Source organism: Thunnus maccoyii, chromosome 19 (assembly GCF_910596095.1).
Source record: "Thunnus maccoyii chromosome 19, fThuMac1.1, whole genome shotgun sequence".
NCBI classification, from domain to species: Eukaryota; Metazoa; Chordata; class Actinopteri; order Scombriformes; family Scombridae; genus Thunnus; species Thunnus maccoyii.
In genome coordinates, this window is record NC_056551.1 from 6413178 (window position 1) to 6437165 (window position 23988).

General features: G+C 40.0%; 1 protein-coding gene across 3 annotated transcripts in view; it reads right to left on the minus strand.

The window, feature by feature from the left end:
* Positions 1 to 49: 49 nt before the first annotated feature.
* stxbp1a (syntaxin binding protein 1a) overlaps positions 50 to 23988 on the minus strand; it is a 37017-nt gene continuing 13078 nt past the window's right edge. For 2 of the 3 annotated variants that reach the window (XM_042395702.1, XM_042395700.1), the window contains 19 exons: positions 22504 to 22553; positions 20582 to 20663; positions 20403 to 20479; positions 19678 to 19756; positions 18225 to 18328; positions 16138 to 16286; positions 15294 to 15378; positions 14919 to 15049; positions 14690 to 14797; positions 14499 to 14559; positions 13706 to 13771; positions 13543 to 13623; positions 13199 to 13337; positions 12197 to 12306; positions 11907 to 12008; positions 11362 to 11447; positions 7790 to 7944; positions 6302 to 6459; positions 2192 to 2280 (listed from right to left, as the gene is read on the minus strand). In XM_042395702.1, coding sequence (XP_042251636.1) covers positions 6350 to 6459; positions 7790 to 7944; positions 11362 to 11447; positions 11907 to 12008; positions 12197 to 12306; positions 13199 to 13337; positions 13543 to 13623; positions 13706 to 13771; positions 14499 to 14559; positions 14690 to 14797; positions 14919 to 15049; positions 15294 to 15378; positions 16138 to 16286; positions 18225 to 18328; positions 19678 to 19756; positions 20403 to 20479; positions 20582 to 20663; positions 22504 to 22548 — 1770 coding nt within the window. In that variant the 5' untranslated portion in view covers positions 22549 to 22553 and the 3' untranslated portion in view covers positions 2192 to 2280; positions 6302 to 6349. Of the gene's footprint in view, positions 2281 to 6301; positions 6460 to 7789; positions 7945 to 11361; positions 11448 to 11906; positions 12009 to 12196; positions 12307 to 13198; positions 13338 to 13542; positions 13624 to 13705; positions 13772 to 14498; positions 14560 to 14689; positions 14798 to 14918; positions 15050 to 15293; positions 15379 to 16137; positions 16287 to 18224; positions 18329 to 19677; positions 19757 to 20402; positions 20480 to 20581; positions 20664 to 22503; positions 22554 to 23988 lie in introns of all 3 variants that reach the window. The other variant, XM_042395701.1, reaches the window with a different exon arrangement.

A 23988-nucleotide genomic window follows, 5' to 3' on the forward strand; every position in this document is an offset into this window, starting at 1 on the left:
GAACCTAATAAAAAGTAAAGATATTACTCAAGAAGAGTTGAGTCTTAAATGTAATGGAAGCCAATTTATTAGACAGCCTTAGTACATATTAGGTACACATGGAAGTATTGTTTGTGCTTCGACACTCGCAAACATACAATCCCAATAAGTTAAACAGTTTTAGGACAGACTAATGTTTCAATAATATTTTTTCTCTGATAAATAAATTTGATATAAATCAATTGATTTGACAGAGTAAACCCTATACAACAGCAAATTATAATAGAAAAAAATAAACACAAAGTCAAGCGTTTGCATCACAGAAAACGCATTATAGTGCAATATACAACTTGTTTGGCCAGGGAATAAGGAAGGGAGGGAGGAAATAAAATAAAGAGTTGGACTGAAGTCTTTTTTTCTTTTGCAAAGCCATTCACCATTGGAGGGTTTACATTGCACCAGAGGAGGAAACAGACAAAGAAAATATAGATATTAGTTCTTTTTTCCAGTTGACCACTAACAGCTACAGCTAAAACATCACAAACACGGTGGCTTCACATTGGCATTTTTTAAAGGAAAAGTATCACTACTTCACAGTCAGAAATATCACCAGTCAACAGTGAGACGCTAAAACAGCAACATATGGCATATACACAACACTACTCAGTGCATGGCCCAATTAAACATCATTACTAACCAATGATAAGACTTAATCTGACAGGATACAATACTGAAATACAACTGGCCCTTTTAAAGATTATTCATTAAATATCAGCAAGCAACGGCCGTTTCGACATTAAAACGTGAAGTTTCTCCGGAGAAAGGAAAAGTTTGTGGCGAGTGAATACTTTACAGTCTCAGCAGGGTTGATTCTGGCTTTAACAGAGCTTTTTCTCTTCTCAAAACCCTCTCAACCAAGAGTTTCTACTAAACTGAAAATTTTCATTTTGAGTATCAAACATTCACCGGCTGCAACGTAGTATGATGGAAAGTTGCAGAGGGCGGCAGCCGAGGTTAACTTAGATACAAAATGGCTACACCGTGAAAAAATGTATCAAAATATTCATAGACACTTATAAAACCACTCCTGTAGCATAGTCCAGTTATCAGCTGCTCAACCATGTGCTCAGTCTAGTCAAAAGTTACATCTCTGTCAAATAAGACAGCTTTCCTTTCTTGCTAGTGCGCACATGTGCAACAAACAAACTGAATCAACATTTCTTAAACATTACCTAAATTTGAGAGTTTTAAAAATATGAATTATCTCAACAAAATGACAGCAGTGACCACTTTAAGGTCATTTTGGAAGCTACAGTTTGTGATACAGTTGAATTGTATTGCACTATACTGAGAGGTGCCTTTAATATTCTGTACACCCTATTTATATCAATGATAGAAGACTAAATATTAGAAACTCTTCTGAGTATAATGCATTAGTTTAATTAGTTAGCTTAGTGTTAGCTAACGCTAGGTGTCCCTAAAACACTGGCAACTGAGTTAATAGACAGACCTTTGAGTAAGAGTGGTTTGAAAGTGTTTCTGAGCACATTTTGATACTTGTTTGATACTGAAAAGTAAAGTTTTCAGTGGAGTATTCAAGCACAACATCTTAGGAAAAAGCTAAATGCTAACTCTGTGGCTCCCAGAACATCCACACTGGATACAAACACAGTAACAGTCCACACAAGTCCAAGCATGCTACTGAATACGAACATCTCAAATGGGCAGGGGCGACTCCTCTCTGATGAAATATATTTATATATATATTGCATGTTGACTGATATGATATATTTTACAACATCAACCTCTCAAACTGCACATCCCTCCTCCACCCGCTTCCAATAAAACTCACACAAAGGAGGTAACCCAAAGGAACAAACGAGAGAAAATATCTACCTTTTACACATTCTAGCAGGATTCATAGCATACAATATTACATTTTGGTACTTTCAGTTTTAAATGGCCTTCTGTTCTGATATTTAAACCTTTTTAAATAAGTTTATTTAGTTGCATCCATTGTAAAACATGAGAATACTTACAACGATTTTATTCTTTGATATAACATATATTTTTTTGTCATCTAAGATGTCTTTTTTTTTCTTCTCAAGCAAGATGCATACACAATAAATGTAGGATTCTTGTGGGGAAAGGAAGGAGGTAAGATGGGTAGAGGGGGGCCAGGTTCAGGTTAAGAGGAGGGAGATGTGATGGGAGGATTTTAGCTTGTCACTTCCTCGTCTGGTTTGTTCATGGCCTTGAGCTGCTCCAGCAGGCTGGTGGGGGTAAAGATGTGGGTCGATCCTGAAGACACGCAGAAAACACACAAACACACACACACACACACGCACACAAAGAGAGAGTGTTAGATCTGCGCGTTTGGAAAGACACAGAGGGAAAAATGTGTTTTCAGCTCTTGCTATGAATGCCTACAGTAGCTGGATGAGGGCAGTCTCACATAATGAAAGTAAAGATAGAAACACTGAGCAACCCAAAGTCAAGAAATCATAATCAGTTAGTCTGTGAGTTAAAAATGGTTCATGTATTAAAGAGAAAAAAATACTTAAGGTGGGACCAAACTTTCACTGTACTTACAAGTGCTTTGAGTATTTCATTTGAGTGTCATTTTACTTTCTTGCACTTGTACTTGTCCTCTTCTCTTCACTACATTTATCTTACAGCTGCAGTTACTTCTTACTCTGCATATTCAGATTTTGCATTAAACAGAAGAGGTCATCAAATAGCTCATCAGTGTTGTCTGATAAACGTTTTCCAGTCTCCAAAATATCAGTATTTTCAAAAGTCTTAAAGACAGCAGTGTGATGACTGAGTTCTGTATGTGATTTTAGACATTAATTTAGAGAATTTTGTCAACTTGTACTATTTTAACTGGTCTGAAAGTAGGAAAATCCCCATATGACTTATGCAAGATTAACTAGACAAGTCGGAAATCCTCACAGGTCCAAATTTAAAGATTTTCATTTAATTTTTTTTTCATTTTTCATTTCATTTTATATCTCCAGCTATCAATCCATCACTTCAGACATGAAATGTTTTCATCTTTTACCCAGGTGAAGTACCATGTTAACCTCTTCCACCTCTCACTAATACTCTGAGTCCGTCACATTACAAACATACAGCCTGACACAAACTTAATCACATGCAGTTGAACATTATGGAAGCACACAGATCAGTGATGGCACCACACAACTGTCATGTGAGCTGCAAGCTGCAGGCGGGCTAGTAGAAATCCTCTGACATCAAACCTGTCTACACAGCACAGCCAATCAGGTGTTAGAAAAATGTGCACACAACCACATACAGTAGAGAGTGGTATAGTACAGTCATTAAAGCATGCACACAGCTGAAAATACTGCTAGAAAAAGCAAAAAAAAAAAAAAGACAAAAGCGGATCTCTACATGTCATGGGATCAAAAACCACAGAGTTACGTCTATCGTCTACTGTAAATATGAATGAAAATGTGAAACTCAGTAGCTCTAATGACACAGGGATGAACTCTTGTGACAGCTGAAGACACATTTCGAACATTGTAAAACTTGAAAGGTGCTCGACTGGAGTAAAGCAAACATTTTGCCAAATATTTTTGTCGCTTCATTACCAGATTGACAGATGGATAACCATCTTAATCCTTGACCATAAAGAAGGCAAACAGACGATTTGATTTACTCCTCACACCTGTTCAACATTATCAACAGTATTTGGCCTACATTGGTTTGTTTCTGTTGCAAAGCTGCATGTTTCTTCCACTTTGGTTTGATTTGCTTCTTTGGCTCAAAGACATTCGCCTACAGTAAAACTAAACTTGATCCTATGAGGGGTCAAAACAAGAAGTGGAAGTAGTTGAAGGTAAAAACAGGAGAGAAAGAGGCAAGCCCATCTCGAGTTGGGTCGTTATGGTGATGCGGGGGTCGTAAGTGTCAGGGATCGTGAGTGGGGTTTAGTGGGGGTAACAGAGGTCAACGTCGGACTGGCTTCGCCTGCTTCTCTGCTGTTCCCCAAAACACACAGCTTCGTGGGCCTTTTTGCCCCAGAAACACAACACTGTGACGTTGATTTCCAACGCCACTAAACTCTTGTATATGACCAGATTTAGACCAAAACAGCATAACAAAAACAAAGACTTGTTTTAGTAAGTGATGGCCATTTTGCTCAGGAAGTGTTGAATGCGGCAGTATGTGTCAGAGCAGCCATACTGCTTATGGTGAGAGCTGCTTACTGAGGAAACCATAAAACCAAAAGTTGGTTTGTAAACGATATCGCTTTAGCAGATTAGTCAGGAATGAGATGGATGCCCGGGGAAAGAGTATTCTGTCTTTAGTGGGTGAAAATCCAGCTTTTAATGGAAATGTGTGTGTAAAAGTGGCCTTGCTGATGCATTACAGAGACGGGCAATGAGGTGGTCATGGATATTAATGCAGATAGGTATTATTTTTTAGTCTGTATTATTTATTACCTCTGCCAAGGAGGTTATGTTTTGAATGTTGTTACAACTTCTGAGCCGAGGCTTAAAAGAAAAACCTTTATTTTCCCTCTTTTATACATTTACATGAATTAATTTGAATTTAAATGTTTTCAACAGTCGTTTCTCGATGCTACACCTGTAATCCAAACGAAACCAAAATTTGTTACATAACAGTAATGGGTGACTCCATCAAAATGTATTGATTTTTTCACATTATACACAGTTTTCCTTTAAATGACCAAATTCTCGCAGGTGTGGCTTATTTTAAATAAACTACAGTAACTCTTAAATGCATTGTGCTGTTGTCAACACATCTGTTCAACACATGCACATATCAGCGTTGAGCAATCCTGTGAAATCTGATGGCATTTCACCAATACGTGGCACAACAGCAACAATCAGAACAGAACACGACAGGTGCTTTTGGATGTATTGTCTTTTTAGTTCTTGCATCAACATACTGGAAACTATCAATCTGCTAGTGGCTGGTATAAAGGATTAGTTTTGGAGGAAATGAATCTTCTCCTACATTAAGGGAGGGGGGATTAGTGGCAGCTGTTTGACATGTGTGGCATCTTTATTTTTTGTTAGGTTGCTAAAGCATATCAGGTGGAACATTGCTACATTCCCCGACTGAGTCAGCAGAGAGGCTTCATAGTGGCACTGATCCACAGGGCAACTTTTTAGGTGTCTGAACTGAATCCTTCTGAAATAGTTTTTCTTGCCTGACTGTTTTTTTCATTTTGCTGCCCCCAAAATTGCCCTGTGTGACAGCACTGTGTAGGTATTATCATGATAAAGATGTTCTGTTACTAATATCCAGCACCCTCTGCAGACGAGCCGTGAGCCATGTGAGCATGTGATGGTGGGCTGAGGACTGGGAGTCAAAATTAAAAAAAAAAAAAAAAAAGCAAAAGGAAAAAAGGAGAGAATCCTTCATCCAACATCAATTTAAGGACCTTGTCCTGAAAGAAACTGGTAATAAATCAAGGTGATTGTCTTTGCGAAGGTTTAATTCTAAAAATAATCAGAAAGTAAAAAACTAATAAAGATGGATCTCGGGGTAGATTAAATCTGGAGTGAGTGTTCAACAGGCTCAAAAGGCCTTTGGGTGGCCGTCAAGAGGTGATTTAATCCACCCAGCTGAGATGATGGGAGGAGGCAGCAGGGATGGGGTCACGACCCCCTCAGGCATGGCCGCTCTTCAGCACAGACTTTACTTGGGCTGAATCCAAATGTCTACCCAGACTTACAGACTGGGCTGTTGCAGCTCATGTCACATACATACACAGTAAGACTTCACAGCTGATCATTTTTAAAAAAAATACTTTTTTAATGCATTGAGTCTGTGATTTAAAAATGACAGCATCACATTCGTTTTGCAACGAGCTGTGGGTTCAATCAACAAAGTCTAAACCCTAAGTGAACTCTCTAGTAGTCTGTAGAAAGTCCACATGTGCCCCCTTGTGGACTTATGATGATGATGAATTGTGGACTTGGGTAGTCCTAGGCACTCATGGACTTCTCAGGAACACGCCTGGTATTCGGTAAAGTTGTGACATTTTGATTCAGCCTTCCTGTAGGGGCAGCAGACAGGTAACACCTGATGAATAGTAGGACTAACTCTCTAGGCTAACTCTCAGCCTATAGGGAGTGGAGCCTGATGGAGCGGTCCATGCAGTGAGTAAAGGTCGGGGGTTGCCCATCCCTGAGGGACACGAGGAGGAGGAGGGTGGAGGTACATAAAACGGTACTGAGTGATCAAAGAAGAAGAAGGAACAAGGATGAAGCCCTTGTGCTGTGAAAGATCAGAAAGGGCTTCTTTGTGCGGCTGCCTTTACTTTTTTCAGTGTGATTTCTCTCTCCCTCCCTCCCAATCTGTCTCTGCCTCACTCGGCTGAGGGGTCTGCGTCCTCAAAGGACACCCTAGTGGACTCTCGGAAGTCGGGGTGCTGCAGGTCCGATAAGAATTTGGTGGGAGTGAGCATGTTGGTGGAACCTGTGGAGGAACAGAGGCGGCTTCACCACTCGTCTCTCAGCACATGCCACGCCCCCTCCCCCGCTCTCTCCAGGAACACAAAGGGTTAAAACAAGCAACCTGTCGTACGCACACACACAGAGACACACTCATCCACTCACAGTTCACACACACACACACACACACACAGACTTGCCATGTTGCACAAACACAAAAAAACCGGGACACAGAAAAAGACAAGGCGTGGCTGCAATTTAAAGACAACAATTGTTTTTAAAGACAACAGCTGAAGCAGAGCACAACAGAAACTAACAAGACACTAACACAGACTGACTGGCGAAGCTTTAAGACATTAAATAAACAGTACAGAGGGGCATGACATAAAGGACTATTTTAACATTAAGGCTTTACACACAGTAGGCAGGTTGTAACAATCTGCAGCTAGACCCTCCCAATACTTTACACAAGATTACATCTAAAGTGTGTCCGTGTGATTGAGGTGGTAGTGATGTATGTGATTCAGGATCTGGGTGCATGACATTTATGTTGTGTTGAAATGGATTCTGTTTGCAAAACATGAGATGTCAATTCCTAATTTGTCGTTTTGTATCAAAACGGTGAAAAAAAAAAAGGCGTAACAATAAGTCGGTATATAAATCTACCTCTCAGTTGTATAGTTGATGCAAAAATCAATGAAATATCAAACCATGTTGAATATTTTATTTATATCTGTTGAGTCTAGTTTGGCCTTGGTGTGAGATTTCACTGTTTTTGTGAGTGATTGTCAACTTTTTTCCATGATTTTGTAAAAGAAAAGAAACTATCTTATAATCATCTTTCCGCCTACTTCAACAAAATGCAACTTAATTCCTAGAAGTAATACTTGAAAACTTAAAAACAGGTTCTGATATAAGGTTTAATATGTCATAAAGCAGTAAATCTTTCTTTTTATGCACTGTACTTCCACCTCAGGTTAGACTGCCCATCAGCTCACTTCCTGTGGCTGACTCACTCCGTGTTTCCCCTTCCCTCCATCCTGATATTTTTTGCTGCGTCCCGGTTCAGAAGCTGTGTCCTTCTGCGGACCTGAAGGCCAGACTGAACCTGCACCTGCTGGTTCAACCTCACACAGTCCTCTTAAATCCTTCAAAGGATGTGGCCCCTGAATTAGGACGCAGCTTTTATAAGCTACCACACTTTCTTCAAAACGTGTCCACTCAGAGACACACCTGCTCTGTGTTTAATGTTGCGGCGGGTGTGTTTTTGAGTAGCCATGTCCACAGCCTACACATGAACGCTTCTTCTTGCTCTCAGTCTGCACTCAGTGGTGCCCCCCTGTTGCACTACTCACCAATGATGGCTTCCCACTTCCCATTGGCCTGTGTGACCTCATAAGCGCAGCGCATCTCGCTGAAGGACACGCCCCCAATGATGAAGACCATGACACGTGGACCGGTGCGGTACTCTCCAGGTGTTTTATTCTTGTGCCAGTGGCCGTACCGAGCACTGCCAGACAGGAAAACAGGATTCATGTTATTACAGTTTCCTAAAGTATCTCATGTTTTTATTAGCCTGGCTGTCACAACGGAGTCAAAAAGATTTAGTGAAATGAGAATGATTTCCAAATTTAGGATTATGTCTCCCTTATAATTTTAAGAGACTTGGGAGAGTTATTTTGTCACTTCCCACATTTCCAGCTAGCATTTGAGTTGAAATGCTAAAAATGCATTTAACAGTGTCCTCTTATCGTCCAGCTGTAAAAGTGAGATTAGATCTCAATAATAATGATAATTTAAGTAGAGGAAAATGCAAAAAAAAAAAGGCTTTGGGAAAACTATTTTGCCCTGAATTTTGCCTGCCAGGCAGCGTTTCCGCTCAGGCTACATACAGGCTCCTGCATCAGATTAGTGGAGCTTGTTGAAAGCTGCACACACTCTGGCAGGAAGCTCTGCAGCCTGCACAAACTTCTCAGGGAAAAAAACAAATCATTTTGGCAGATCGTGATTCACAGGCGACAGTGTGTTATTGCAAAAGGCCTTTTCACAACAGACATTTTGGCTATGTCTGAAATCACTCCCTATTTACTATAACCTCTGCCGTTCCATCTGAATGTCTGAATTCTGAATGTGTAAATTTATCCACTATATATTTCCCTCAAGAATTTCACGACAAAACAAAAAAGTACTTTGTGCTAACAATCAAACAATGCAACATGCTGCTTTTTATAGATGCAAAAATTACTGACACTACAGCTGACAGTGCTGATGCAAAATGACGATGATTAGCAAATGTCCAAAATCTCAATTTGCTGCTCACTACTGAGTAGATTATTGAGTGTCTATTACAGTAAAGGGAGTAGTGAATGAGTGAACGAGGGAGTAATTTCAGACACAGCCTTTGATTTGTCATAGTATGACAATCACAGCTGTTACTAATAACATTAACGATGGCTCTGTTCTATTCAAGTGTCTCAGTCAGTCATTACAGTGAGACGCTGAGCCAGCATGAACAATACCAGTCTTTGAAACTGAAGCAGCTACATGGAATTTAGCCATCATTAGTTAATTATTTACACCTGTGCTTTTCCTACTGTGACATATCAAGATGTATTTCTGTAAAAATGTCTATTAACTCCTGAAAATATGCTACAACTCACCATTACTAAAAGCTAAAGCAGTGCTTTCAAAAAAATGGCAAGCAGGTATCTGATAAAAAATACTTCATGGTTTTAGTTTTTTGTTTGGTTTTATTTAAAATTGACAAGACTAAATCAAAACCTGGTATATGGCTGGACTGTGTATGAAACACTGGAGGGCTTTTCATTTGAAATGATGGATACAGGAAGTGGTGACACATGGCGACCAAACTGCCAGGAAGTGTGCAGGGCTTTGACTGAAGCCAATTTGACCTTGATACCAAGTACGCCGAGTTCAGACTTGTGTACTTGCTGGTTCAGACTTGGCAAGTTGGACTCAGGAGTACAAACTTCTGAGGACAGGAGGACGCAGTACGATCATTCTGCCTGCTGACAGCAGCAGCTCAGCTTCAACACACTTACCTGACTGTACTGTGACAAAATAATCTCAACTCAAAGCTCCACTAACAGTCTTCTCACAAAAAATAACCTCATTGATAGAGAGATGCAGTAAATTTTGTTATTCAGTCTGTAATGTAGCTATAACAAAATCTAAACTGTTACGTAGCTTAATAAAATAAAACTAAATTTAAAATGAACTGATCTGTTCATTTGAATACATTTATATTTATGTAAATGTAGTGATATCTGTACATAAAAAGCCCCAGAGGCAGCGTTGTTGTTCTGTACGGTAAAAACATGAAGCTTCACTTTACATTCAGACAAACTAATGTGGCAGCTACAATTGTTAGATTTCATCTGTGAGGCCAACATTTATCTTCCAAAAGGAATTATATCATACAACAAAATGCATTAAGACATTAGAGCCAGTGGTAAATCTCCAAAGAGCTGCACAGATCAGTTCATCAGATCATTTTCTCTCTGGGATGTCGACATGTTGACTGGCTGATTATCTCAGTAAGTCGGGCTGCTAGCGGCTTAGATGACTGGCTGGTCTCACACGGTTACATGCCCGGAAACGTTGGAGCACATTACAAACAGGTGTTATTTGGATAAACTGACGAAATATTGGGAATCTAAATGGTTATTTTCTTGCCTGAAAAATATTAAAACTTAATAAAATTACTGTCCTACAGCGAAAAATTATGACGGCTTTTAGTCTGGCTCACAATCTCTGCCATCGCTGCCAGTTGGTGCGAAATGCATTCTGGGATACTTGGCTGTCCCGAGCTTTGTCTTCATCACTCTGTCACTGAGTCAGTGAGTGAGTCAGTGACGGACAGACATTTAGTGTTTATAAGGCTGGTCCCCGCGGTCCAGCCAACAAACAAACATGTGAACAAACAATGTGGTGTTCAGTACTGCAGTGCAGAAATCAATGCAGAATTTCTCATTTTTAATCTATTGTTATGATAAAAATATTGATTATAGCTGCTTTAAATTGGGAAACTGAAACCAAATAATGTGAGTTGAAGCTAAAGTTTGATCAGACTCCATTAGAGGTTTTATCTGCATGTGTCTCAGTAACCTACATGTATCCTAACATGATCCTCAGCACTGCGATCTGTAGCTGTGGGGGATGGACAGCTAGTGAGACACAGCAGTTTGTAACAAGAGAGAATTTGATGCTGAATCAATACACACCAGCAGCTTCCACACACACTGGAGTGTAAGGATTAGAAAGGTTCGATGTGGCGTCATCCTCTCATAGACAAACACACACACACACATGCAAAAGGAGTTGGAATTATTGATGATTTGTTTTCAGGTCAGCTTGCTTAAATATTGTTGCCAGGGGTGATATTTTAACTGATAATGTTTTTTTGTGGAAGACATGAATCATTTCAGAAAAGACTGTCTTTGCAACGTCTTTTTTACTCAGTTTTCACGTCATTTGAAAACACAAAAATCTTTGCAAATGTTTCCCTCTTTTATTGAAATTATTGCATCCTCTATGAACGTAGAATAAAATATTTCAAAAGATGCAAGGTAATTAGTTTAAAATGTGGAAACTTCTATGGTTGATTTCTAAAAATGTTACGTTTTTGGATACTTCTGCCTGGTGTTTATCGGTCTCGTTAGAATATATATAAGAGTTGGTGAATGTCTGAGCTCTGGTGCCTCCCATCACTGCACTGGCATCTGTATACGGCTCACTAACCTGCCAGTCATCAAGCACTTCCCTGCTCTCAGTTTTTCAAGTATTGATCTTCCAGACTCATCTCCCTTCCCAAATTACTATTGATCTAATAGCACCATTTCTGTCTTTGTCATTTAAAAAGGGCAAACCATGCAATAAGATGCAATGTGTGTGTGTGTGTGTGTACCTGACTGCAGTGGTGCTGAAGGAGGCAGAGGAGCGGGTGGAGATGTAGGGGTAGTGCTTGGTGTCCAGCTTATCGTCAATTGCATCCTGCAAGGGGACAAAAAGACAAAACAGATCTTTGTCAGCAATACTGTCTGCCTTCTGTACACACACACACACACACACACACACACACACACGCTTGAATAGGGGCTTCACAGTTGCGTCATGTCTCTTAGCAACCATGTGTGGCTCCATCATGGAGGTCCATTGGAGAATTGGCTTTGCACAAATAAGAGGCTAAATATAGTCAATGACAACAGGGCTGGAAAAACAGATGTTTTGCTGAGTCAAAAAAAAAAATCTGCTCAAATGAATTAGTTTGTTGCTTTTTTCATTCCCAATTTTTGTTTGCTTGAGGAAATAAAAAACACATCTACAGGGGAAATGGTTTTGAAAATGAAAAGTGGAGAACCGGGTTAAAATTAAGCTATTTTTGTCTCGAAAAACACACAAATAAATGAATATATGGTCATTCTAACGGAGATTCAAGCCCTGCAAACACACCTCCATGATGTCCTTGACCAGTGGTGTCCAGCGGGACAGCTGATAGGTCTGTTCGCTCACACGCTCCTTCCTGTCCAGCTTCTTTCCTCGGCGGAGGGTGGACTGATGAAGGACAGAAGAGGAGGAGGTGAAAGAAAGAGAAAGTAAGAAGGACAAAGGAAACAGTGATCAGAATAACCTGTATGTCTCAAAGATTTTGTGTCAACTTGTTTGGTCCATACACTGAGGGAACAGTATCTCTGATGTCTGATAGTGAAAGAAGTTGATCAGCTGATCAGTGAGGGTCTTACATCTGTGATGATGGGGACGCCGAGGTGAGCCATGTTGGTGATGATCTCACTGTCCTCAGGGGGGATCTGAGCGTGCTGGATCAGCTTGTTCAGGTTCTCCTCCGTTATGCCTGAATACACACACACACACACACACACACACACACACACACACACACACACACACACACACACACACACACGGGTCATGTCTTATAACCTCTAAGCGTATTTGTTTACATTTAATATGTTCAGCCTGTACTGCGATGAAGGGGAATTAATATCTTGTTACTGGAGCACAAAAATAAAATTATTTCATTAGAACTCAAAATGTGTTTAGTTTGATGTCACTGCACTTCCTTAACAGATAAGTGTATTCTATATTTTTCTTGTTGTCTCCATCTGAAGATGACGAGTCACTGATATATCCTTTCATTATCAGGATGTATCAGACTTTCGCTACACAGAATTTGAATTTTGGATTTTTGCAGCGGTAAAGAAAATACCTGAATTTTACAGCCTAAATTTCTGTCTTTCTCTGTATCTGTATCCTGTATTTTTACATTTCACATTTTCTGAAAAGCTGACTGGTTGAAGCTCGAGTCGGGCTGCAGTGGTTAATTTCTCTCTTTCGTACAAAGCGGATATTAATTAGTGAAGGACTACAGTGGCACCAGCAGTGCAGTAGCCCCTCATTTCTATTATAATTTCTAAAAAAGAGCAGTGACAGATAAATCTAGAAGAATGTTCAGCAGACAGACGTTGCCCATGAGTCTCAGATCCCAACTGACTGTGTGGTTAATTACCAGGTTAATGTTCCTGCACTCTGAGCATTTCTGTGCATTTAAACAGTTCTATGTGTAGTAAGGAAATCCTAATACTCACAATTCTGTGTTAATATTTAAAAAGATGATTGGACAACAGCACAATAAAATGAAACAAGTTTACAGGGACAGAAAGCAGCACAGAGTTGAACAAACTTTAGCTTTGAGTCCTTTCTGTCACCTGTAAACTCCTTCTTACCGTTCTTGAGAAAGATGTAGAGCAGGATGATGCGGATCTTGTCATATGTGCTGACGTTGGCATCCAGCAGGATGGGCACGATAGCCCTCATGGGGTCTTTGATCTTCTCTCCCTCAGCGTCTGTGCCCATAGCCAAATCCTGCAACAGAGAGCCCAGGTCTCATATAATGTTTGGCATTTAAAATGGTCTCATAACAACATGTATTCCCTCAAACCTTCAAATAAACTATTGCACAGTATTACATTGTGGAATTCAAGTACACTGCATAAAAACTGTGATAATCCTCCTTTAGATCTACTCTCTTGTCTCATTGTTTCTTCTTCTTTCTCCACTGCACTCTCACCTGTTCCACACGGCACAGCTTGTCCACCGTTCCCTGGTAATGCTTCATACAGTCCTCAGCCAGCTGCAGGTGAGTGGAGTACTGAAAAACACAAAATATACAAAGTCAACATACTGTACACGCTCACACACACACACACGCACTCATATGAACACACACATACCTTGCTGAGCTCCTTCTGATACTGAGGCATCTTCTTCAGCATTTGGGATAGATCCCTCATTGTGGTCTGATGACACAAAAGCAACATGAAATTACATGATAATAAAAGTGTGATATATTAATATAAATGCAAGATAAACTAAATCCTACACCGTGGTCCTTTAACCCTAACCCTTGCTACAAACATGAAATGGAGAAGAAAAAGAGAAACATCACAGTTCATTCAGTTTCCTCTACCAAGTGATGCTGCCAAATAAAAACTAAAATTATGTTCTAAGTTTCTAAATTGATTTAAAACATGCAGTAGATCTCTTCACCTTAAGTGGAAATTCAGACTGAACAGTTTATACACCAGAACTTGAGATTGTATTTAGAGCCTTTATTGCTATTTGCAGCAGCTGTGGCTCGGAGGCAGAGCAGGTCTTCCACTAATCAGAAGATCAGTGGTTTGATCCCCGGCTCCTCCAGTCCGCATGTGGAAGTGTCCTTGGGCAAGAAACTGAACCCAAAATTGTTCCTGAAGGCTGTGCCATCAGTGTGTGAGTGTATGTGTGTGAATGGGTGAATGTTGGCATGCAGTGTAAAAGTGCTTTGAGTGGTCGGAGGACTAGAAAGGCCTATTTACCTAAATTACTAAAGTAATTTAGCATTGAAATGAATAACAAGTAATGAAGAATTAAAGAAGTTATCCTCCATGTTAAGTAACACTATAGTACCAATATCTTGCAAATACTGTGTGTTCAGACTGTATACATCAGCTTATCAACATCTCCTTTAAGCAGCTTCCTCTTTACCTTCTCTCCAGTGTTCATCCTCTTGCTGGAAGAAAATTCCTTCAGCTGACGTGTCACTTCCCTGATCACAACACACAAACAGCAGAGGAGGAGAAGTGACGCATGAGAGAAAGGTTGTTATATTATTTAATTCAGTATCAAAATACTGAGTGAATTGATCTATAAAGTACATTATAAAGACAAGTACTCACTGGGACACCTCAGCTATGTGTTTGTGTCTCAGGCTCACCCACAGGTCATCGTCTTCATGCAACAGAACCTCCTTCTCACGAGAGTCTCCGATGCCACTGGTGTCATATCTGAAGAACGGAAACAATCATTTTGACTGAAACACACTAGTTTGGTTAAAATCTGATTGGACCTGATAGGAATACTTTTATAAAAAATTCTGTCCAGTGCAGCATTTGTGTTTCTTCCTACTTGTAGACGTCGTTTTCGATGGGCAGCAGGTCGTAACCCATGGCCTGGAAGGTGAGCTCGTGCAGGACAGGTGAGACGGGGTCAAACGCCCTGTCCAGGATGATCAGCTGTGAGCGAGCCTTATCTGGACCCTACAGAGAGCGAGAGAGAGACAGAGAGAGAAACAGGAAGAAAGACAGGAGTGAAAGGAGCGATAAGATAAAAAAGGACAAGAGAAAATATTTAGACTGGGCAGATAATACACTTTACAAAATGTTCTTACGAAAACACTATCTCAAAAGAAATGAAAGTAGGCACACAAAGGCACGATGAGAATACGAGACAACAGGGGACTATTAGACAAAGAAATTAAATTAAAAAATCTCCTGAGCTCACCTCTCCCATGGTGGGGTCATCAGCCTTGTAAGCGTCCAATTTGTCCTGAACCAGCTGAGCCAGGGTGGCGTTGTCCTTGTACTCCCTGACAGACAGACAGATGGTCAGATAAATGGAAGCATGTGGAAGTGAGACACAGAAAGTCAGAAAGACGGTTAAATGTGAAGGAGAGGAAGGAGGAGGACAGACAGACATTCAAGCCAGCAGGTGAGACAAAACCAACAAAAAGCAGAAAACATTTTGATAAAAATTCTACATGAAAAATACATTCTGACAGCATCGGTCTGACAGACAGGTGTGTAAACGCTCTGTCTATGCTGCAGCTTCCAGAGAACGCTGCTCTCAAGGGGTGGGGAAATTAATTTAGACAAATATGCTGAATCAGTGCTGCAAGAATTATATTTGATTACTTTTTTAAAAATGACATTAAATGATCTACAGTAACATCTGCAGCACCATCAGTTTTCTCCTCTCACACAAGTCAGTGCAGCAAAAACAAAAACAGCATCCAAAAGAGATGTGTCATTATGCAAAAAACATCATTAATAATATTACTAATAACAACTCATCTGTGTTGTCATTCATAGGAGCTGTAGACTACTCATCACAGCCAACTTTAAATTAAATGTATTTTGGAATGAATAGGGTTTTTTAATATCATTTCTCACTAGCATCCAAAATTTGATAAATACAGGCCAATATCCTCCCAAACTGCAGCACCTGAACTTCAACTTTTAGACCATATCTGTCCAAATAAGCTACTTCTTTGAAGTTAAGAAGCCTTTTGTTTGAGAATCCAGCTTGTACCCACGGCTGCACCTGAGCAGCGACTCCCACTGCTCACCCTCGATATCTGACGGCAGGGTACTCCTTCAGTGTGGCGCAGAGCGTGGCCAGCTGCTCAGCCAGCCTCTCCATCACCGGGTTCTTCAGCTGGGTCTTATGAGGGCTGTAGAAACTGTGGAAGGCATCTGGATTGTCCAGAGAGTACACCTGCACACGCAGACACACAACGTAAACTCTGCTTTAACAAAACAGCAAACCGTTTCTTGCCTTCCTACTTTTGTTGATTTGAGCTTTTCCACCTTCCTTCTTTTCTTATGTAATGTGCAAATTTAGTCTCAGAGAGTTGTGACGTGTAGCTGCTGACTGAGACACTCTGTCGCGTGCAGTCAGGAACAGAGGATGTGTTCCAGGATGTGATGGCTGATTATGAATGTAGAGGGTGATTGAGATGTTCAGTATCATGAAGAGTATGAATTGCTCTGTGTAAAATACAGAAGGTCACCGTCAACAGACAGCATGTTATCTTACTGCAAAAAACAAGCTGGAGGTGTTGTGATAATATCAAACATATCTGATTTATATACTCTCTCCTCTTCCCTTATCTCCTCTCATCTCCCCTCTTTGTCTTTCTCTATCCACTCTTCTTTAATCTACTCTCTACTCTTTGTCTGTGTACTCTCCTCTCTCAGGTCTTCACGCTCATTCTCCTTTTCTCTCTCATCTCATCTCATCTCTCCTCCTCTATGTCCTTTTTTCCTTGTTGAATCTCCTCCTATCTTTTCTCCTCTCCTCTCTTCTTTCATTTCCATGTTCCTCTTGTCTCCCCTCCTTCTCCTCCTCCTTCTCCATTTCAATTCCCTTAATTGCATCCACGTTTCCCTCACTGGCATCTTAGTCCCTCCCACTAAAGATTCAAGGAGAGATGCAAGGAGAAGATGCACAGAGAGGGGAAATGAGGAAACATGTTTTTAGAGAAATGAGACATCCTTCTCCTCTCCTGCATCATTCACTACCACTCCCTCCTCCCAACCCATCTGTCCACAGTCACATGACCACACTCCTGCTCTGCAGAAGGGTCCCTGCCTTAGCTCGGCTATGATTGGCTACCGCCTGCTGTGTGGATCCTGACTCATCCAATGGGACCAGAGTGTCGTCTTGTGGGCGGGTCTATGAGGCAGCACTTTGCCTAGAGCTGAAAACCACTGACTCTGAATTAATCATAGTAGACAGGAGGGCAGCAAAGCATTGTGGGCCGAGCCGCATCTTCAGATAGGGAGAGATTGAAGGATGGACAGAAGGAGAGATGTGGGAGATAGAGAGGGAGGGAGGGGTAAATTAGCAAAATGCTGTTGGAGGAAGGGAAATAATAAACATACATAATGAAAAAAAAAAGCAAGAAGCTACGTGCAAAGGTAGGTTGGGAGGAATGGCGGGATAAAAAAAAACAGAAAACAGAAGGAGGGAGAGAGGGAGGGAGGAAGAAAGAACATGATGGAGGCAGGAATTTGGAAATTTAGCAAAGGGTGGAGAAGCAAGTGGGAGGGAAGGAAGGCGATGTGACAAATGTGAGTCTTTCTCGAACAGTCTGGCAGTAAACAGAGCGACTGGTGAGTCAGCAGCATTCTGCCAAGTGGCCACCTGAGTGTGTGTTTGTGTTTCTCTCTCCTCTCTTTGTCTCTTTGTTATCCAACCCTGAATCTAACAACCAATAACCTCACGGTTACTATTCTTGTCCGTGTCCTTTACAGCATCTCTCTCCTCCCATCTGTCTTAATCGATCTCTCGCTGCTCTCGCTCTCGCTCTCTATCTCTGCATCTTTCTCTCTCTCTCTCTCTCTCTCTGGTTTTTACTCACAGTCACTAACAAACAATAAAAGTCAACCAGCTTTCATTCATGGCCTGTTTTGAGGAGAAAAGAGAGGTGAATAATACGAGAGAAAAAACAATCCAGATGCATAAAAGTCTATGCATACGCACTCTTTTCATAAGATTTATATTGCCATTTGTCTGCATGGTTGTGTTTTATTTATCTCAATCATTGTGACACACCCTTAATCCCCTGTTTGCATATCAACGTAGTGTCACACGGACAGCGCTCTCTCACAGCTCCAGAGCCACCTTCATTACATGTGGCAGGATGTTTACCTGAGACTCGTAGGGCAAGAAGGCGATGTTGATCTCCGTCAGAGTCTTGATGGTTTTGGAAGCACGGCTCTTCACCAGCTCGTTGAACAGAGGATCAGGGCAGGCTGGAAGAGACAGAAACAAGAAGTAATAATAATAATATATAATAATATAGCTTCTAGTTGATTATTTGCTCTCATCACCTTTGAAAACTTATGAATCTTAATGAGGTGGAATTGAGAAAAACTGAATTATGCATCTTGATCCATAGAGGAATTCTGAAGGAATGTTGGTATTTGTTAGGAGATCATGTTCGCCCTCAAACATTCATCTAGTAACCTTTTTGGCAGATTTTGTTATAATATTTTTTTTGCATTTTGCATAGCAGGTACGTAATTTGACCTCAAAGTATGCTCTTACAATTTGTCACTCTAAACTACGCAAAAAGCTGGTGACGCTAGTGAGTTCAGTTGTGCACGTGCCGTACTCAAGTCTAACAGCAAGAGGCAGCAGCGTCTTGGCATTGTAGTCTATAACTTTGCCTATTCTAGGAAAATTTCCCCATTGTAAATGAAGTACAATTACTTCTACAGTTTCAACAGCCATGTTCATATTCAGCCTGTATTGTTATTAGGTCATCATAACATTAAGTAATAGCTGAGCCCTAAAATATTTATTTCACCATAGCCAACAAAAGGTTTAGGCTACATTGTCATCATCTTTTCAAATTAGCTGATTTTCAAAATATCAAATTGGCTTAAAGCTTGATTATTGTGGAGGTGCAAACAATAGAGACTATATAAATGCAGCAGTAGTGGGAGGTTAGTGTGTAGTAGTGGTGAAACTGTGTTCCTTGGTGAGCTGTGTTTAAGCAGCTGAAAGACAAATGGACAAACAGGCATAAATGACAAACTAACAGTGTTGGCATCTGCAGATATTTTTGTAAACAATCTGTTATTGGTATCAAGAATTTTCATATCAGTGCATCCTTCACATTTATGTCTGTTTGACTGCAGCGTGTATGCAAATGATGTACTGCTATGCTTATGTTTGCAAATGACGTGCAACAATTCATTGTGTGAACGGCAGTTATGTGCATCTGAGACGAGTCTGAGCACTGTGTCCAACCATCTCATTCATCAGTTGACAGGATGTACAGTAGCTGCAGATTCTCAGGAGAACAGCAACTTATATAACAGAGACATTTCAAACTCAAAGCTCATTGTAGCATTATAGTAACTCCATCCAATTTAATTAAATGAAGCACAAAATAAGAAAGAAATGAGAGGAAAACAAAAAGGGACAACGGGAGCTCATCTATTAGATCAATTATTACAAGGAGCTTAGAAAACAGCAGTAGAGAAGAAAAAGAATACAATAATACATTGAACAAAGAGTACAACTGATGACCGGAAGAAAATATTAAAGAGCAAAAAGCACAGAACACAAAGCTAGATAACGTGCATCTACTCACAATCAGTGAAGAAAACATGGGCTGCTTTGTATTTAGCTGAATGAGGATCTTTGAAGTCTCCAATGAGGGTGTGGACAGACTGAGGAGAGAGAATTGTAGCGTTCAGGTAAGTGTGTTGAGTGTGTACGATCCAGTTCATTGAAGCCTTTCTGGCATTCTGATCAGAAGGATGTTGCCAAAGCTTTTACATAAGCAGAACTAAATGAATAAATACAATAAGCACATGAAAAACATTTTTTTAAATCTTTTTAACACTACACAATACATGCCAATGAAGCTTAAATCAATTGACCAAAGAGACCAAACAGACTAAACCAACCAACAAAAACAAAGTTAAATATTTACTAAGGAAAAATGTGACACTATGTCAAAGAAGCAGCAAAATATGTCAGAACATGTCAGAGCAACAACAACAGCATATGAAACTGTTCTGTGCTCCTTCATAATACACTTCACGGTACACTGAAAACATTATACAGCCTGCTTTGACAACACTGAACTTAATTATGGTGTCGCCAATAATGAATTCAGAGACCATGGAAACCAATAAGTGTGTATGCGTGATCTGCCTCGGGTAAGTCAACAGCCATGTGTTTGACATACAGCGGCTTTCTCTGTTCTCTCTGCTGAAAACACAGACCTGCTGCCATTGACACACCTCTGAATATACACTATGAATGAGAGAGAGAGAGGGAGAGAGGGAGAGAGAGAGAGAGCATGCTCACCTTCTCTGTGGGTGTAATCAGGTAAATGGCCTCCAGGCTGGGAAGAGGCTCTCGCCGCTTGTTGATGTCCTCCACGACTAGAGGAAAAGGAGAAACAGACGTATGCAGGCACACGGTTACACAAACAAACTAAAGGAAGTGTCACAGAGAAACGGTAGACGTGACCATCGTCTCCTTACTGGTGATGCCCTCTGTCATGATGTCTGTCATCTTGCAGCAGGATGACAACATCCTCATGCTCAGCTGGTCTACAATCAGCGCCTGGCAACAAGAGAGAAGACAGTAACTATACAAACACAGTTTATTACTCATATTACAGCTTGCTGACAATAAAACTGTCTCATTCAAATAAAGTTATACATAAATTCTCGGGAATTTTCTGATGTTCACTGCCAGGAATTGTCTAAGTAAATATCTTAAGCTAATGTGTGTCAGTGGTCGGTTTTATTTTAATGTCAAAACTATGAAAACAAATTGATTGAAGCTCTCTGCTCTTCCTGCATTGGTTAGTGACTCAGGCTTATTCAGTCACCTCCTTTAAATGCAGGCTTCAACTCTTTTCATGTGACTATGGCTTTAGTTATTCTGTCTAATGTGGACCATTATGATATGAGGACTTATTACACACAACATCTGTTGCATGTCTATCTGTCCTGGAAGTGAGATCCTTCCTCTGTTGCTCCTCCTGAAGTAAAAGAGTTTTTCCTTATCTGAGTGGAGGGTCTGAGGATAGAGGCTGTTATATGCTGCACAGATCGTAAAGCCCCCTTGAGGCAAATTTGACCTTTAGGATTTTGGGCTATATTTATAAAATTGATTTAACTTGACTTGACTTATTGAAATATGAACTTTCTTTTCATTTGTTTTTCATTCTATGCCACTTCTAAATGTTTTTATGTGTCTTCTATATTTGATGTGTGTATGTTTCATACATTGTTTGTATCTTTTATGTACTTCTCTTTGCTTTATCTTCAGAATTATTTTTTTTCCTGTTGTTGTAATTTGTGTAACGACATTTCTGAGATTTAACTAAATTTTGTGGTTGTTTGCTCGTACTGCACAGCCCTGACATCATTATTCAAGACTAACTCCAGGATCTATAGTACTATTTGATTAATATATTATTTGGTTACATTTTACATCACTCACTAGAAATGAGCACTACATACATACCATTACTATCCAATATTGCCATTTTCCAATAAATATAGGTATATGTGATGTAGCTGATATCAGCGTCGATCAAAATCAGCCCAGTTTCCTGCTCAAACAATCTGCAAAGAAGTAAAAATGTGCAGCTGCTGTGTGACGTCCAACATTTAGTTGAGTCAGAGACCTGCAGGATAAGAACTTAGATTTCTGCTTACGCCTCCAAAATCCTCTGTCCATAAAAGATACAGAGCCCAGCAGGTATCAGGGAGAAGTTTTTTATAATTCATGTGTATGAATAACTATCAGTGTTTCTTTTTACACATGAGTGATTTGTGTCCTTAAATGAATTAATAATGCCTACACAAGACTTGTGCTCCTAAATGCTGCGTGTGCATGTTACTGTAAGCAGGCTGCTGGTTTAGACTATCTTTTTTTTTTTCCAATTCCTACTCAAGCCCTGGAAATAAGAAATCTAGTTGTTTTATCTCATTCACACAAGATGCAGATTAAAGAGTGGGGCTACTTCGCTGAAAACTTCATTATGTCTTTACTGGCAGCTATAACACTGATCAAATACTGAACAGGGAGGACTATTCTATATCAGCCCTGTCATAAAGCAGTTGTGAATAGTGAACGGCAGATTTTCTTTCCAAGAATGCACATTATTAAATATATGTGTTCAACACGTGGAACAAACCAAATGTGATTTGAATCAAACTCTACAACAGTTGACTTCACTTATCACTTTGTTGGGGGTCGGGACATGTCGGTTATTGAAATATGATGATGTACTGTTTGGTTTGAGGCTCAGTCCTCCACATCAACTCCCCTCTCAATTAGACCCACAGTTTGTAATTACAGGGTATTTTTTTTGTAACTTTTTTTCTAACAAATGCCTACAAATGTATGTACAGTATGTGTCTCTTCATGTGTGGGAGTCTCTTCTTACCTTCCATTCTCCCTTCTTCTTTATCTTCTTGATTACATCATTCATAATCTCTGTAAAAAAACAACAAAACATCAGGAATCTCAGGGGTGCATGGTGATCTGATGAGCAAAAATATTCCATTTAGTAAACAGGGAATACTCATGAATAGGCACACACACACACACACACACACACACACACACACACACACACCAAGAGTGCTATGTCCATGCAGTAAGTTAATATCAACCCTCAGACCTAAATACCTTCACATAACGTCAACATAAATGAATAATTTCTAAATTTCAGGAGAATATACGGTATGTAACAACCTTTGTTCGGCTGTTTCGGTGTCGCTGCACCCTGCAGGCTTGAATATGTCCTCTTTGACTGGATAATTTTGCCTGTGTGTGTGTGTGTGTGTGGAGGGTTCACATATGGCTCTGTCTTACAGCACAGTATGTGCTCCATTAATTTGAGTATCCAGTTCTACAACACTGACAGCTGACTTCATGTGATTTGTTGTGTCCATAAAGAGATTTCCTTTTTTTTTTTTGCCAGAAATGTTAAATATCTTATTATTACAATCATAATTAGATTTTCACTGTGATCTCAACTGAGCAGTGAAAGATCTTGACAACTGTTTCTGCCATTCATTTCAATTAACAATTACAAAAGAACAAGCAACCAGTAATGACGGCAAATCCCTCCGTCCCAATCGCATATACTGATAATCCCAATCATCTTTTAAGTAAAATACAATTATTGTATTTAGGAATGTCAGAAACAAATAAAGTGCAGTTAAGTTTGAATAATGCTCCACAATTTGATGATAAAAAAATATTTTAAGGAATATGTGTAAAATATAAGTGTAAAAATTCACTGATTTCTGCCAAAAGCGCTAAAAATGCATTCTCTAAAAATTACCTATACTACAATAGTAATGATTGTGCTGCTACAAAAATGTACTTTGTAGTTGTAGTATAGAGTAGAGAATAGATTTAAGAACACGTTTGAATATTAGTTCGACGAAACTCAACTAACAACTAAAACTAAACTGTTCCAACCATACTGATATAGATTTAAAATCCCATAATGCAATTCCTGCACTGGAGGATATCAACATGCAACAGTCAGATATGGCCTGCAACAAGGTTAATAACCACAGATGTACACTGTCGGTGCGGAGTGAATAAAAACACAGAGACTGCTGGTAAATGATTCTGCTTTGTTTCTCAGGACCTCCAGTAAAATCCACAGAGGAGAAATAATCCAATCCACTGTGGGGTTATAGCACAACGGCCGTGTTCATGCCACGATACTGATATTGGCTCGATCACTTTGCCAACCATCTGCCAGCCGTATTAGGATAAATCCATTTAGGGTGAATTACTGTTAAACATCATGCTGGATCACTGCAAATATAAACCGCTAAGCCCTTCGTCCCCGGCTAAAACCTGAAGCCACACAGATACTGATGGATTACGACAGATTAAAAAGGATTCG